Source organism: Cebus imitator, unplaced genomic scaffold (genome assembly GCF_001604975.1).
Source record: "Cebus imitator isolate Cc_AM_T3 unplaced genomic scaffold, Cebus_imitator-1.0 Scaffold38, whole genome shotgun sequence".
Lineage (NCBI taxonomy): Eukaryota > Metazoa > Chordata > Mammalia > Primates > Cebidae > Cebus > Cebus imitator.
Genome location: NW_016107353.1, coordinates 3,730,448 through 3,748,116, shown reverse-complemented (window position 1 = coordinate 3,748,116; position 17,669 = coordinate 3,730,448). Strand labels below are relative to the sequence as shown.

The 17,669-nt window shown below is 44.3% G+C and overlaps 1 protein-coding gene across 1 annotated transcript; it reads left to right on the top strand.

Annotated features, from left to right (window-relative positions):
- Positions 1-1,916: 1,916 nt before the first annotated feature.
- Positions 1,917-2,561, top strand: LOC108302072 (60S ribosomal protein L12-like). The gene has a single exon (XM_037737371.1). The coding sequence runs from the start codon at positions 1,998-2,000 to the stop codon at positions 2,493-2,495; it is 498 nt and encodes a 165-aa protein (XP_037593299.1). The 5' UTR covers positions 1,917-1,997; the 3' UTR covers positions 2,496-2,561.
- The last annotated feature ends 15,108 nt before the right edge of the window (positions 2,562-17,669 follow it).

Here is a 17,669-nt window from a genome sequence, read left to right as displayed (position 1 = left end):
AAAAAAAAAACAGTGACTGAGGCAAGAGGACAGCTAGCAAAGCATCTGTTCTCTTCTATGTGCATTACCTCGTGCATGTGATTACTGTGCGTGAATCCACCTGACAGTGTCTGACATCTCCCAGTCACCCGGGATAGAGTCCAAAGCCTACCCAGGCATGAGAGGCCTGGCATGATCTGAGTCCTGCCCACTTCCCATCGGTGCTCTCCTACACTTTATGCTGCAGCCAGCCTGGGCTTCTTGTAGTTTCTCAGTGCCCCAGGCTCATTCTTGCCTGTGCACACTCTGCTCCCCCCCTCTACATCCCCCTCCTTCACGGGAGGGCTGCGAGAGGCTCCCACACAGCATTGGCAATCGTAGCATTCCTCATACAGAGCTGTCATCTGTTACCTCGCCTGCAGTCTGCCTTCCTTCCTAGACTGTCACTCCTTCAGGGAGGAGCCGTGTCTCCTGTCCTTGCAGCCAGGTGGACTGCCCAGTCTCTGCACCTAACTGATGCTCTGTAGTGCTCTTATTGAAAGAAAGACACATGCACATGGCCAAATATATCGATCTCTTTAAAGAAGTTCCAACTCTAATAACCAAAGAAATTTAAAAAATTTGAAAATATTTTTAAAAAATAATTAAATGCTCAGCCCAGCGAAGGTTCTGCAGACAGACCCTTTCTAGCAAGAAGGCAAATTGTTACCATCTCTCTGAAGGGCAATTTGGTGGTGGGTATCAAAAAGCAATGAAGGCCAGGCACGGTGGCATAGCAGGAGAGGTGGGGAACAAACCTCTTGAACACCGAATTGAGAAAAGAAGTAACTTTTTATTTGGCATTCAGCCGGCAGTTGTAGGAGGCTAACACCTTGTCCACCAAGCTCCCCGAGAAGCAGCTTCTTTCCCTTTTAAAGGGCTTACAACTCTAAAGGGAGTGCAGAGATGAAACTGTGTTGTTGTCCATTGTCTGGATGTTTGACCTCACAACCTTTGGCTTTATTGATTTGCTAGTTCATATGCAGTGTAAGCAGAAACAGGCAGGGGAGGGCTCTTAGAGAAGCAAAACAAAGTCAGTAAATTATTAGTTGGCAGAGGTATTTTCAGGAGAGAGGCTGGGTTGTGCAAACGTGGAGGACGTGACCCAGTGCCAAACTCTGGCCAGTAGTGATACATTCTTTGCAACTCTTTCAAGGCTTGTAGATAGCAGAGATGCTGGGAGCCAAAAAGGGAGTCATTTTCCCAGTCCTTGGGCCTCTTTATGGCCTGGTCAGTGGCATCAGCAAATTGCCTGACCATGGACTCGAGCTCTTTGGTGTTTTATCTCTTTTTACCCTCCTTCTCATCTGGAAGGAGGAGATGGAGGCCTGTGAGGAGGGAGATCGGGAGGGAGTCTCCCCTTTCAGTGGCTCACCCCTGTACTCCTAGCACTTTAGGAGGCCGAGGCACATGCATTACTTGCGTTTGAGACCTGCCTGGCCAACATGGTGAAACCTCGTGTCTACTAAAAATACAAAAATGTGCTGGGTGCCTGTAATCTCAGCAACTCTGGAGGCTGAGGCAGGAGAACAGCTCGAACCTAGGAGGCAGAGGTTGCTGTGAGCCAAGATCATGCCATTTCACTCCAGCCTGGGCAACAGAGCAAAACTCCAACTCAAAAAAAGAAACCCAGCAACTTCTTTGACTCAGCACCTCGACTTAGAGGAATTAATCCCAATGACATTATTAAGAAAATGTGTGCAAAGACCCTGGGGTAAAGCACGGGACTACAGTGTCATTTACAACAGCAGCAATTGAGAAACAACCTTGATACCCAGCAATGGGGGCTGGTTGTGTAAATTGTAGGACCTCCATGAGATGGAATACAATTTAGCCATTAAAGTAACTGTGAAAACAAACTTCTTGACAAGAAAAGACGTTAACACCACTTTCGGCTTTCGGCTCGGAGGAGGAGGCCAAGGTGCAACTTTCTTCGGTCGTCCCGAATCCGGGTTCATCCGACACCAGCCGCCTCCACCATGCCGCCGAAGTTCGACCCCAACGAGATCAAAGTCATATACCTGAGGTGCACTAGGGGTGAAGTCGGTGCCACTTCTGCGCTTTCCCCCAAGATCGGCCCCCTGGGTCTGTCTCCAAAAAAGGTTGGTGATGACATTGCCAAGGCAACAGGTGACTGGAAGGGCCTGAGGATTACAGTGAAACTGACCATTCAGAACAGACAGGCCCAGATTGAGGTGGTGCCCTCTGCCTCTGCCCTGATCATCAAAGCCCTTAAGGAACCACCAAGAGACAGGAAGAAACAGAAAAACATTAAACACAGCGGGAATATCACTTTTGATGAGATTGTCAACATTGCTCGACAGATGTGGCACCAATCTTTAGCCAGAGAACTCTCTGGAACCATTAAAGAGATCCTGGGGACTGCCCAGTCTGTGGGCTGTGATGTTGATGGCCGCCACCCTCACGACATCATAGATGACATCAACATTGGTGCTGTGGAATGCCCAGCTAGTTAAGAAGCACAAAGGAAAAGGAAAATATTTCAATAAAGGTCATTTAACAACTGGTTAAAAAAAAAAAAAAAAAGATGTTAACACCATATCGTTGGGTCAACAAAAGGCAGATGACCCAACAGAATGTCAAATATACTCCATCAAGATAAACATGCTGTGTGGATGTGTGCTTGCTAGTGTCTGCTGTCCACTCTTTCCCCACTTAACAATACAGTATGGCCATATTTCCATGTCTACATCATGAGAAAAATACCAAAAATGAGAGTAGTAATTATCTCTGGGTATAATTGTCACTGAGATTTCTGGTGGTTTTAATATTCTTTATTATTATACCTCAGCATTTCCTAATTTTTTTAAATTTAATTTTATTATAAAAATAGAGACAACAAAAATTTTTATGTTGCCCAGGCTGACCTCAAACTCCCTGGCTGAAACAATCCTCCGACCTCCCAAAGTGTTGGGATTACAGGCATGAGCTACCGCACCTGGCCTGTTTTCTAATTTTTCTACAGTGACTATATATCGTGCTAAAAGAGAGAAAGATGAGAGGAGAGAAAAGATTTTAAAAAGAGCAGGCTGCAGAGAGAACTGGCCTCCCCTGGGAGTGTTTGCCTCCCAGAGGTTGAAAACCGAAGAGAGGACGTGGTCCAGTAAGAAAGGAGAAAAAGGGAATTAGGAGAGGGAGGAGACTGAGTTGAAAATGCTAAGCTCTGCTGGTACTGAGAAAACAAGTTTGAAAAGTGAAGCTAGTTTTTCAAAAGAAGTGTTGAGAGAAGAAAGGAATTGCCAGAGGCAGCCTGGGAACAATGGAAGTTGCCTGTGAATGCAGCACCTGGGGGATCAAAATTCTTGTGACAGTGAAACTTCTTTTTACAACCCTTAGAGTTTTTCTTATCTTTTCTTTTTCTGTTTACAGAGCATCTCTTCTTGCACCTAACAGAGCTCATAATTTATCTTGCCACTCCGATCTCTTTCTAGTAATGCCTGCTACTTTCAATGTAGGTCAACGAAGAAGCATTGCAATTAGCCTTTTTTTTTTCTGCAATGGATCTGTTTTGATATATGATGAGCAAGGGTTAGACTATCTTGACATTTACGGAGATGGGTGTTAAAATAGAAACCCATCTCAGTAAATGTCCTCTTAATCTGCTGCACTCAGCACCTCAGTCTTGTTGGAGTCAGTTTATACGTAGCTCATTTTGAAAATCAAAGCCTCTTGCGGAATAGAGGTTAACCACAGGTAAAGTAAAAGGGAGGGATGTAAGGGAAAGAGAGCAAGTGAGAGCAGATCCTCACACCCTTCATTCGCTTCTCCGACCTGCTTTCCATCACTCGTCAGACATTCCAGGCTGTTTGCCTTGGGTGTGTGTGTGTGTGTGTGTGTGTGTGTGTGTGTGTGTGTGTGTCCACTTTCAGGAATAACTCGCTGGACCACCCAGAGGGAGGAGGAGTGTCCAGCACCTGCCGTTTCCCCCAGAAGCCTCCTACCCAGGGCTTGTGTGCCTTTAGGGGCAGTGAAAGTGTGCACCCTCCCAGGAACTGCCCTCTCCCCACCTGCCTTCTCCATCCCCTTCCTCATCTTCACTGCAGACCCAGCACACCCTGGCCTGCTCTCCCACTCTGGATCCCTTAGGATTTCAAGCCCTGCAGCCAACACGGGCAAAGCCGAAGAAGGGGCCTTTGGCTTTCCCACCACAGAATGGGCACTTGTGTGCTTCTGTGGGGGCAGAACCCTTGCAGCAGTTTCAGGAGCAGGCGACAGGGCCCAGCAAGAATGGCCAGTCAGCAAACAGTTGGCTCCTCACCACTTCGGGTTTATTCCGCATTGATCGAGCGCCTACTATGTACTCCCTGCTTTGAAAGACTCTCAGCCTAATTACAAGTTTATGTAAATTTCCCTCAGCAGTTTCTAAAAGTGTCACAGCGTTCCCTAGGGTGATAGCTTTGTCCTTACAACTTTTTCAGGATTTAGGTCATTTTTGCTTTGTCTTTTCAGACATAGCTCCTGTTTTCTAAGGTCGTGGATTTGGGGATTAGGGGAGGAATAAATAACAAGCTTCAGCAATTATGGAAAAACATCTTTATGTTATTCTTCCCGTTTAAGCTGCTCAAGGGTAGGTTACCCTCCGTTGGTCTTTTTGTATGGATTTTTACAGGAAACAAATGTATTTAAAGATCACATAGATGCCTTGACAATCTCCGTTGCTGACATGTTGAGAGATCTTGGAGAGGTTGTTTTCCAGAAATAACTCAATCAGGCCCTTGTTCATATAAAATGTTTTTCCTCCTTTTATTTACGGTCACACAGTGTTAGGAGTAGTTGGGGATGCATGGAACAACGGGCAGGCTCTTGCTGGTAATAGACACGCCTAAGAAATAGGTTCTCAAGGCCTTACTAACAATTGTTTCTGCCCCTTTTCCCCAATCTATCTTCAAACCCCAGAACAAAATTTCAAAGAGAAGTAGATAAAGGATGTATTCCCTCACCGTTTTTTTTTTTTTTTTTTTTGAACATCAAGGCTCAAAGACGAAGTGAATTAATGTATGGCTCAGCCTAGCTGAACAGATAAAAATCACTATTCAGCCCGAAATCTATTTAGAAGACCTAACTACTGCGAGATGCTTAAATTTACCCTCCAAGGATTTGGAACAAGAAATGGCAACTCATTTGGAAAATTAATCTTCATAGGCCTTCTTAGCAGCAATCAGCAGGCATTGAATAAAGAAATTTGGGTAAGGCCTGAGTTGGGCGGGGCTGTGGGTGGACATGGCGGCTTCACTTCCTTTGGACTAATCAGCACAGTTGGGAAAAGCCCCAGGCTGAACTCTATTCATGCTTTACATCCAGTTTTGAAAAGGGAAGAGGCTGTCAGAGTCTTAAAGAGGGAGCTCCTAAGGGCGTCTCAGCTTTGATGCTGCTCTAATAACATGGCTTTTCAGGAAGGATTAATAAGCAGGCTGATTAAAGGATCTGGCTCTCCTCTCCGATCCACTAAACAGATAATGAGGATTTCTAGCTATTAGAGCAATGATACCAGATCACAATTCCTGAGACAGGCACCAGCGTGAAGCCACTCTGGAAACTGCCTGCTGAGTGGGTAGCCATCAAAAGCCCCCTAATCCTTGAAAATGAACTTGAGGTTTTCCGACCACCCACGCAACATGAACTCACTTGCCTGGAATTTAATGTTCAGCACATTCAACAGAAATTTTTGACATGAAGAAATAATAGGCTCTCGGATTTTTTTTTTTTTTTTAATTCTTGTTTAGGAAAAAATTCCTCTAATTCCAGATGCAGCCCATTAGGGATTAAGCTACAAGAACAGCCAAGTGCGGTGGTGAACACCTGTAGTCCCAGCTGCTTGAGAGGCTGATGTGGGATGCTTGCTTGACCCAGGAGCTGGAGGCTGCAGCGAGCTATGATCATGCCTATAGATAGACACGGCACTCCAGCCTGGGCAACAGTGAGACCTTATCTCTAAAACAAACGAAAAATGACAAAGGCAGCCTAATTCAATTTCTGCTTTCCCCACCCAGCAGGCTTAGGATCACAAACTGTAAAGGTTCTCTTTGTTTTATAGGGATGAGAAGCTATCTGTCCTAGGCACTTAGTAAATTAGGGACCATGCCAGCACTAGAATCTGCCCAGGTGCTCCAAGACCTGGATGGACTTGTTCCTTGCACCTAGAAATCCGTGATGAAGAATAAATCATACAGGGTGTCCTTAATGAGCCACTTCCATAGGCAGGTATAATAGAACACACAAATGAGTGGGGGGACCCCTGTAGAATGCATCTCAAATTATGCAAAATATGAAGCCACGTGCTACTGGTGGGGGAAAATCTTGCCCTTTGAGTCAAGTGCACCTGGGTTCAAGTCCTGACCCTGTGCCTCTTACTAGGTGGACAATTTGGGGCAGTTATCAGAGCCCTTGAGTCTCAGTTTCTTTATCGGAAAAAATTAGAGAAAACAATGCCTACCTAACCAAATGAAACTAAGTTTAAAGAAGATAACATTTGTAAAGCTGGTAGCTTCGGTGCTCAGTTACAGTTAGACCCCTCCTACTTGCTGCTGCCTCAAGTTCTTTTTTTCTTTTCTTTCTTCTTTTTTTTTTATGTTTTGTTTTTGTTTTTGTTTTTGAGATGAAGTCTCACTCAGTCACCCAGGCTGGAGTGCCATGGCTTGATTTCGGCTCACTGCAACCTCCACCTCCCAGGTTCCAGCAATTCTCCTGCCTCAGCCTCCCAAGTAGCTAGGACTATAGGCATGTACCACCACACCCAGCTAATGTTTGTATTTTTAGTAGAGACAAAGTTTCGCCATCTTGGCCAGGCTGGTCTCGAACTCCTGACTCCAGGTGATCCACCTGCCTCGGCCTCCCAAAATCCTGGGATTATAAGGCTGGATTGTTTTTACCTTAGAACAAAGAGTACAATTACAGGGAAGGCTTAAATGACATGAGCTACACATTTGCAAAGGTATAATCAGTGATTGGACAAATACAAAATACCCAGGAAATCTTAGTCTGGCCAATAAAAGATTCTGAGCGCTTTAGGTGTCCAGCAAGGAGGGCATCTTTAGTCTGATTAGAGGTTAAAGGGAGCAAGAAAGGATGAGAGAGGGGAGGCCAGCACAATATAAACCAGAGATGTTCAACAGAAACATAACGCAAGCTACATGTGTAATTTAAAATGTTCTAGTAGCCACACCTAAGAAATAAAAGAAATCATGTAGCAGTATTTTTTTTTTTTTTTTTTTTTTTTTAAAAGGGTTTTGCTTTTTTTCCCCGGTTGGGTTTCAGTTGCGCAATCTCGGCTCACTGCAACATCCGTCTCCCAGGCTCAAGCAGTTCTCCTGCCTCAGCCTCTCAGGTAGCTGGGATTATAGGCACAAGCCCTCACGCCCGGCTAATTTTTATATTTTTAGTAGAGACAGGGTTTCACCATGTTGGCTAGGCTGGTGTCCAACTCCTGATCTCAAGTGATCTGCCTGCCTCAGCCTCCCAAGGTGCTGATATTATAGGCGAGAGCCACCCAGCCCGGCCAGTAATCTTAACAGTACATTTTATTTAACCCAATATATCAAAATGCTATTATATCAATTTGTTTTCATATAAAAATTATTAGTATTTTTTGTTCTTTTTTCCTACTGAGTCTTCAAAATTGGGGTGTATTTTACACTTGGAGTACACTTCAAGTGCTCACCATCCTGGACGGCACAGGTGTAGACGTATAGGCAAATCCCCACATTCATCCACTGTGCTGGGTGTTGGGGAGCAAAAAGTCTAGATTAGAGCATGGGTTTGTCCACAAGGGACTCAGTTTCTAGGTTGGTATCTAGAACAGATGGAGAACATTCATTCAACAGCATACATTTGCCTGTAGGTTCCCACACTGCTTATCATAAGGTAACCTACAGCTCAAGCCTTTTCCTATAAGCCTTAGGCATACCCCCACCACAATATTCCTTCCCATGGTTAACACAAGCAATTGTCAGATGATGTCATTGATTTGGCGCTTTGGGACATCCAGCACCCTAGAAAACAGTTCAAGGGAAGGGGGGGCGTCTTGCTTTCTAATCCCTTTAGGCTACCGAGTGTCCACTTTATACTGTGTCAGCCCAAATTCCAGACAAGTAGGAAAGAAACTGAAAGAGAAGTCTCAACCCTGCACAGAATGTTTACCTGTCTCCTGGAGCAGCAGCGGCAGCGGGAGTAGCCATCCACGTTGAAAAGGCATCGTCTCTCACTGCCAGCTGCACCCACCCTGCCCTGTCTCTTTCCCTTGGCCCTCCCTTGAGAGCCTCCTCTTCATTTCCTCTACTGCCTGGCTCAGCTCACAGGGAGACTCACACCACCCCGCAATGAAAAGCCAGTGGCTGATGTGGCTTGCAGAGCAGCCTTCATGCTGCGCAGGCATAAGCCTCAGCAAAACCAGAAATTGAGGTTTGCTTTAGATTTCCTAGCATTTTCTGAAAAGCCCTTTTCCCCTTTATGCAATCCCACCCCTGTAGACTCATCTCAGTTAATGCAAAAATGAAGCCATGTGCTGCTGGTGGGGGAAACAATCAGTTTAAGGAAGAATGAGGTTCTTCCTGAGCAATTTCTGCTGAGACATGAATTCATACTAAGAAGTTAGTGACTTTGTGGGCCATCTTTCCCAGGGATATTTGCATTTTTAAAGACTGATTAATAATTTTAAAAAGGAAGAGCTCAAATGTATTGGGTGCTTCCTGGCTAGTGGGCACTGTGCTAAGAGAATGATGCCTCACTCCAGGGAATGACCAGACAATGGTAGCATTTCAAGCAAGGTGGCACAGGTGGAGCAGAGGTCTCTTCCCAGTGCTTTCAGTAGACAATTCCTATGCAGGCCTAACATGAGGGACAGTCAGTGGAGGACATAAGACAGCTGCACTTTTTTTCTCCCTTAACTTTTAAATTTTAGCGCCATGTTCTTTGTTTATGGATTGAGGGTAGAGGAATTAAAGTTGTTTTCGTCCATCCATTCATTCACTCATTCATTCAACAAACATTTATTGAGTGCCTACTCTGAGCCAGGCATTGGACTAGGTGCTGGGGATACAGCAATGAACAAGACAGGTGAAGCTCTGCCATCATGACACTTAACAATACCGTGGGGAACGACAGGCAATCAGCAAAGAAATAAAACAAGAGAATTATAGGCTATGATCATCCCATAAACAAAATGAACAAGGGGGTGTGATAGAGGCAACCAAGGAGTAGGATGGAGGCTCTTCAGATCCAGGCTGCGCGGGGAAGCCTCCTGGAGGAGGTCATGGGGTTTTATTGCATCCCCACTCGTGCTCCTTCTTGGCCTCCTTGGCTCCCTCTTCCTCCTTCACCTACCTGCAGGCTTCGGAGCACAGTCCTGGGGCTTCTGCTTCATCCACAAACTCTCCCTGGGTGATCTTGCCCAGTTTCATGGCTCTGACCACTTTCTATACACTGATATCTCCCAGATTAATATCTCCAATGCTAACAAGCATTATGATCACCAGACCCACACATTCAAGAGTCAAGCTGATATCACCGCTGAAAAGTCTGCCGGCATCTCAAAGTTGAGAAGCCCAAATGGGCCTCTCCTCTCTGCTTCCTCCAATCTGTTCATGCTGTCTCAATTGCTGTACTCTGTAAACTATCCACCTAATGGCTCAAACCAAAAAGCTGAGAAGTCACTATTTTTTCATTGTATTTTAAATCGTTTTTGAATGAGTAATTGTGGTAGGCAAAATAATGGCCTCCAAACATGCTCATATCTAATTCCTAGAATCTGTTAATATGTGATTTTACATGGCATAAAGGACTCTGCAAATGTAATTAAATTAAGACCCTCAAGGTGAGTTATCTTGGATTATCTGGGTGGACTGAAACTAGACACAGGGATCTTTAAGAGTGGGTAACCTTTCCCCTCTGTGGTCAGAGGGAGACGTGAATTTGGGAGAAGAGTCAGAGACACGTGACTCTACTGACTGTGAAGGCAGAGGTTGGGGCCGTGAGCCAAAGCCTGCAGGCAGCCTCTAGAAACTAGAAACGGCCAAGAAACAGTCTCCCCTCCAGCCTCCAGAAAGGAATGCAGCTCACCAGTCCCTTTATTTTAGCGCAGTGAGACCTGTGTCGAGCTTCTACCCTACAGAGCTGTAAAATAATAAATTTGCACAGCTTTAAGCCACTACATTTGTGATCATTTGTTATAGCAGTAATAGAAAACTAATAAAGCAACATAGTCACAGGGCTCACAATTCGGAGAGTACAAAATAGGAGACAATAAACTTCCTTCTCACCCTACCCTCACCCACCCACTTTTCCCCAAAAGTACCTAACGCTACTAACTTCTTGGTATATCTTTCCAGTGACATCCTATTCCTATATAAGCAAATGGGGCTTTTACCTTGTATTTCATATAAATGATAGCATACCATACATACTGTTCTAAAGTTTTCAAGTCGCCGATATGATCTATAGGTTTTTCCTTGGAGCTTTTTCATTGTTTTAACCTGCAGAGACATATTATTTAGCCATCTCTTATTGTTGGCTGTTTCTAAGGTTTTTATCACAAACAATATCCTACGCAGAAATCACCTTGAACTTGCGGCATTTCACACAAGACTAAGTGTGCCAGTGAGACAAATCCAGGAGTCATCTCTGATTCTTCCTTTCCTTCATCCCGGTCTAATCTGCTAGCCTGTCCTGTGGGTTCTATTTCCAAAACAAACCTCAGCCCACCACGTCTTTCCTTGCCCACCATCCCCACTCTGTTCTAAGCCATCACTATTTCTTGCCTGGGCTATGAACTCTGAGATTCCTCTACTTGTGTCTTGCCCTTTTGAGGAAGAGTCCTCTTGAGGCCTCAGACTTTTTGTTTCTGAAATAGAATAAATAAAACTAAGCATCCAGATTTTTCTGTGAATGAATTAGTGGTGTTTGCCAAGACATCAGTCACGGGGTTTCATTTGGAGGCTCTCCTATAAAAGAAGCTTGTTAAACCTGAAAGGAAGATCAGACGAGTGCCTCTGTGTCTTGGAACAGACGTAATTTTAATTGCATCTTTAATATGTGTTTTCCTTCTGTAGGTTTCCAGAGCACTTAATGGGCTGGGAACAAGACTAGAGTCTTTAGGAATGGAGACAAATTCACTTTAAATAAGAACCTGAGATGAAAGTTCTGCCTTTACCCTACTTTGCCACAGCCTAAATCCTTCCCTGAGGGCTCCTTGAGGAAGGTCCAGGATGGAAACTGATTCAGAAAGTCTGACAGTCCTGGTACAGGAATTCAAACATTCAAGAAAGGAGCCTTGGGCCGGGCACAGTGGCTCACACCTGTAGTCCCAGCACTTTGGGAGGCCAAGGCAGGCGGATCACGAGGTCAAGAGATGGAGACCATCCTGGCCAACATAGTAAACCCTCGTCTCTACTAAAAATACAAGAATTAGCTGGGCGTGGTGGCACATGCCTGTAGTCCCAGCTACTCGCAGGGACTCGGCAGGCTGCGGCAGGAGAACCCCTGTAACCCAGGAGGTGGAGGTTGCAGCGAGCTGAGATTGTGCCATTGCACTCCAGTCTGGCAACAGAGCAAGACTGCATTTCAAATAAATAAATAAATAAATAAATAAAAATTAAAAATAAATAAATAAAAAAGAAAGGACCACTGCAGAGGGAGGCTCCTGTCACTGTAGAAAACTCATGGAGACTAACAGAGGAATTAGACTAAGGAATTAGGTTTATGACGTATTTGCCAAGGTATGCTCTCTCTTCTTATAATAAAATGTTACTTATTTATTCAGCTTTTACTGTATGTCATGCATTTCCACATATGCCTTTAATTTTCCTAATGATGCCATTTTGCAGGTAAAGAACCTAAGAGTCAGAGAGTGTTTATATTTTGTATGCTTTCAGTGGTTGCGTCCCTGATCACAGAGTAAGAAGTGAGGACAGATGGAAGCTTCAACGACTGTCCTGAACAATTAAATACACGTCAGGGTGAATGACCTTCAGAATGTATTTCAGTCTGTTGATATACACAATAACATCTATATATACTATACTTGGCAGCTGAGAGTTCTGGTGAAGATCACAGATTCTTTTGAGGCACAGTCTCATTCTGTTGCCCAGGCTGGAGTGCAGTGGCACAATCTTACCTCACTGCAACCTCCAACTCCCAGGTTCAAGCGACTCTCATGCTTCGGCCTCCTGAGTAGCTGGGACTACAGGTGCATGACACTATGCCGGGTTAATTTTTGTATTTTTAGTAGACAGAGTTTTGCCATGTTGTCCAGGCTGGTTTCCAACTCCTGAACTCAAGCAATCCACCGGCCTCAGCCTCCCAAAGTGCTGGGATTGCAGATGTGAGCCACTTCGCCCAGCCAAGATTACAGACTTTATAGAGAGACTTCCTGAGCTTCAGCATGCATAGTTCTTTGATTACCTGCTGTGTGGCCTTGGACAAATTCCTTTCCCTCTCTGGGCCTATTTCTTATTTCATTTAAAGCACTAGAGCAGTGCATGGCGTAAAGTGGAACCTGGCCAGGCTACCCATAATGAGGGCTTCCTTGGTGTCAAGCACTGGGCTGTGTAATATATAGAGATCACTCATCTTGAAGATGGTCTCATAGAATCTTCAGATCATTCTGCAAGGAAATCATTCTTTCTTCCAGTAGTGAAGGAATCTGAAGCTCCAGAACATCCCCAGTGTCATACAATCATCAGTTAGGAATTCAGGACTTGCTTTGTCTGCTTCCAAAGCTTGGGCTCAGTAACAAGCAAAGAGGATGGTGTTGTTAGCGTGCAGTCCTGCTTTACGGCAAACCTGAGGCATGAGCTGCTTTTCCTGCTTACGGTACAGACACATACTCCCCTGCCACACAGATGCACATTTCTCATTCAAGTGAAAAGCCTCTCCAATGCCTGCGCCCTCTGCTGACTGTGCTGTAGCAATTTCTGGTCTGAAAGGCACTTTCCTGGGGTAGAATTGCTGGTGGTTTTGGAAATGACTCCAACAAATGGAATCCTTGACATGGACAGACACTAAAGACATTGGTTCTCTCTTATTGCCAGTTGCATGAAAACAAGACACATGGAAAAAGTAAGCGTTTAGGGCCAGGTGCTCTCTTTTGGCAATTAAACAAATGGTTGGAGCACCTTCAATTTTATTTTTTCAGAATTACGCACGGAGGGTGAGGGGCTTGAAGAAAGGTACATGTGTGATTTTTGCGCCTGTCCGCAATACAATAATCACCCTTGCTGAGAGGCTCCATGAAGGCAAAATAGAAAATGTTTGCCAAAATATGCAATGAGAAGATATGCTCCTCACCTCCACACCCTACCCCACACACACCCGTTTCTTCTCACAATGAAAAGGCCTCCAATTTTTACCGTACAAGAAATTATTCTCTGCCCTCCCTCCTTTTCCTCTCTCCCATTCCTCTGTGCCTTTCTCTTCCAGAAAGAAATTTTAGAATGTCAGATCCTAAAGATGACCCAATACAATGCCACAGTTCAGAACAAAGTCAGGCAAATCTGGGTTTGAATCCTGGTTTCAGCACCTTATGCAAATTACTTAAACCCTCTCTGCCTCAGTTACCTCATCTGTAAAATGGACTTAAAAACAATGACTACTTGATAGGATTCATGAGAAATTTGAATGAGTTAATGTTTCTAAGTCCCTTAGCTCAGAGCCTGGCACAGGGCTAATGCCGCCAAAGTGTTCCTTGATATTGTCACCCAATCAATCGTCTTCATTTTATAGACAAGAAAACTAGATTCAGAGAGAAGTGGTTTATATGCCATCCTATGGTCAGTTAGTGGCAGAGCCAAGACAGGAGCCAGGCGTCTCATCTCATCTCATCTGGTAAAGCCATCGTTCTACTGTACCACACAAACAGCATCGTGGATTTTCCCTCATTTACTAACTTTAAGCAGAAGAGGTTGGGACACTTCCCAGTTGGTCAGGTTTGGCTGAACCAGCAATGTTGCCAGAGCCGGGCATCCTGGAGTGCATCCCGGAGTGCCAGCCCTCTGTGCACAGGAGCCTGCTGGTGTCTGACAGTAACAGACTCTGTCCTAGGAGCTATCAGGCCCTGATAAAACTGATCCACAGAGCACTGAGCAAGTGTCCTCTTATATTATTATTATTATTTTGAGACATCTGTCACCCTCTCAGGCTGGAGGGCAGTGGTACAATCTGGGATCACTGCAACCTCTGCCTCCCAGGTTCAAGAGATTCTCCCACTTCAGCCTCCCGAGTAGCTGGGATTACAGGTTCGTGCCACCATGCCAGGTTAATTTTTGTATTTTTAGTAGAGATGAGGTTTCACTATGTTGGCCAGGCTGGTCTTGAACTTTTGACCTCAAATGATCCGCCCACCTTGGCCTCCCAAACGTCCTCTTATTATTAATTTGTTTTCTGGGAGCGGAAGCTCCAGAAAGAAGTTGACTAGATAGTGACACCACCACCAGCTTTCAAATGTTCTGGCAGCAAAATCTCTGCATCCAGCCAGCCTCCAATCCACATTCCTGAGGGTCTCTCCCACTCCTCTCTCTCTCTCTCTCTCTCTCTCTCTCTCTCTCTCTCTCTCTCTCTCTGTCTCTATCTGTCTCTCCAAAGACCCTCACCTAATGCAGAGAGACTGCATCATTGCCTATACTATGCGTCATTTCCTCCCACCTCATACTCTTTCACCTCAAATGCTCTCCTCTCTCCCTCTCCTCAAAGGACACACACAGACCATCACACACATGCCTAAGGTCTTTTGTTCTTTCCAAAGTGTTGAAAATGTCCACAGCAGTATTTGGCTCTTGCTGGGAAAAGCCAGCAGTCTACAGCCAGGGTAGATTCAGTTCCTGGTGTCTATGGAGAGGCAGATCTCATTAGCTCTGACAAACATCCCCGGTGCTCCCACTCCCAACCTTTGCCAAACTTTCCAAAATCCAGCCAGACCCAGGGGTTCCTTGCAGGCAGTCCAGGCTGTGTGTGCTCCACTCAGTAGTCAGGTGGCCCATGGCTGCAAGGACCAGTTAGCTTTTTCTCAAGCCTGGGCCAGGTTAACCCTCTCCTTTTAGTAAACAGGGGCAAGGGGGATGCGGGGAGAGCTCTGGAAGATAGAAAAGGAGGGAGGGGTGAAGGTTATGCTCCTTTCAACAGTTCAGGGATAATGATGCTATAATTCTGTAGCAGAAAGATCGCCCACCTAGAAGTTAGGAGGCATGAGTCCTAATCCTAGTTCAGCCACTAATGAACCATGTGCTCTTGGGCTGATCACTTTGCCTCTCTGCCTCAGTTTTCTCATTCTGCTATACAAGTGGGTTTTCCTTGAGAGTCTGTAAGAAGCCTTCCAGCACTTCTGAAACACTGAAGTTTGTTAGTGACAGTCTTTAGTCCACATGACATGTTACAGTTTTTCGAGAACTTCACATGCAGGCAGCATTTGGAGCTACTGTGGGTTTAGTTCCAGACTACTGCAATAACGTGAATTTGCAATAAAGTCAGTCACACGTTTTTTCGTTTCCAAATGTATATAAAAGTTATGTTTACCCTGTGCTGTAGTCTACTAAGTATGCAATAGTATTAATTAAAACATGCTTTATGGCTAAAAACGCTAACAATCGTCTGAGCCTGCAGGAGTCATAACCTTTTTGCTTGTGGAGGTCTTGCCTTGACATTGATGGCTGCTGACTCATCAAAGTGGTAGTTACTCAAGGTTTGGGGTGACAGTGATCATTTTTTTCTTTTTTTTTTTGAGATGGAGTTTCACTCTTGTTTTCCAGGCTGTATTGCAATGGTGAGATCTCAGCTCACTGTAACCTCCACCTCCAGGAGCTCAAGCGATTCTCCCGATGCTGTTTGATAGCCTTTTACCCACAGTAGAACTTCTTTCAAAACTGGAGTAATCCTCTCATACTCTGCTACTGCTGTCAACTAAGTTAATGCAATATTCATATCCTTTGTTGTCATTTCAAGTGTTCACAGTGTCTTCACCAGGAGATTTCATTTCAAGAAACCATGTTCTTTGCTCATCCATAAGAAGCAGCTCCTCATTTGCTCAAGTTTGATCATGAGATTGCAGCAATTCAGTCACATCTTCAGGCTCCACTTTTAGCTCTCTTGCTATTCCCACCACATCCACTGTTACTTTCTCCACTGAAGTCTTAAACCCCTCAAAGTTATCCACGAGGATTAGAATTAATTTGTTCCAAACTCCTCTTAATTTGATATTTTGACCCCCACCCATGAATCATGAATATTCATAATAGCATCTAGAATGGTGAATTCTTTCCAGAAGATTTCCATTTACTTTGCCTGGATCCATCAGAGGAATCACTATCTATGGTGGCTATAGCCTTACAAAATGTATTTCTTAAATAATAAGACTTGAAAGTTGAAATTACTCTTGGATCCTTGGGCTGCAGGATGGATGTTGGGGGAGCAGGCATAAGAACAACCTTTATTCCCCTGTAAATCTCCATCAGAGTTCTTGGTAATGAGGTACATTGTCAATTAGCAGTAATATTTTCAAAGGAATTTTTTTTTCTGAACAGTAGGTCTCAACAGCAAGCTTAAAATATCCAGTAAACCGTGCTGTAAACCCATGTGCTGTCATCTAGGCTTTGTTGTTTCACTGATAGAGAACAGGCAGACTCTATTTAGCGTAGTGTCTTAGGACCTTAGGATTTTCAGAATAGGCAAATGAGCATTGGCTTCAACTTACAATTACCAGCTGCATTATCTCCTAACAAAAGATTCAGCCTGTTCTTTGAAGCTTTGAAGCCAGGCATTGACATCTTTCTAGTATGAAAGTCCTAGATGGCATCTTCATCCAGTATAAGGCTATTCTGTCTATATTAAAACTCTGTCGTTTCGTGTAGCCACCTTCATCAATTATCGTAGCTAGATCTTCTGGATAACTTGCTGCAGCTTCTGCTTCATGACTCTGCTTCACCTTGCAGAAATCACCTTGCAGCAATCTCTGTGGAGATGGCTTCTTTCTTTAAATGTCATGAACCAATCCCTGCTAGCTTCCAACTTTTCTTCTGCAGTTTCCTCGCCTCTCTCTGTCTTCAAAGAATGAAGAAAGTTAGGGCCTTGCTGTGGATTTGGCTTTAGCCTAAGGGAACGTTGTCACTGCTTTGATCTTCTGTCCAGACTGCTAACACTTTTGCCGTATCAGCAAGAAAACTATTTTGCTTTCTTATCAATTGTGTGTTCACTGTAATATCACCTTCGATTTCCTTCAACAAATTTTTCTTTGTATTCATGACCTGGGTAACTGTTTAGTATAAGAAACCTAGCTTTCAACCCTTCTTAGTTTTCAACTGTTGCTTCTTCACTAGGCTTAATCATTTCTAGCTTTTAATTTAAAGTGAGAAACATGCAGCTCTTCCTTTTACTTAAACACTTAGAGGCCATTGTAGAATTATTAATTGGCCTAATTTTAATATTGTTGTGTCTCAGGCAATAGCAAGTCCTGAGGAGAGAGAGAGAGAGAGAGAACGAGAGAGACAGAGAGATATGGGGGAATGACCAGTTAGTACAGCAATGGAACAATCAGAATGCACAATACACATATTAAATTCTCTGTCTTATATTTGTGCAGTTTGTGGTACCCCAAAACAATTACAATAGTAATGTCAAAGATCACTCAGTACAGATCACCACTACAGATAAAA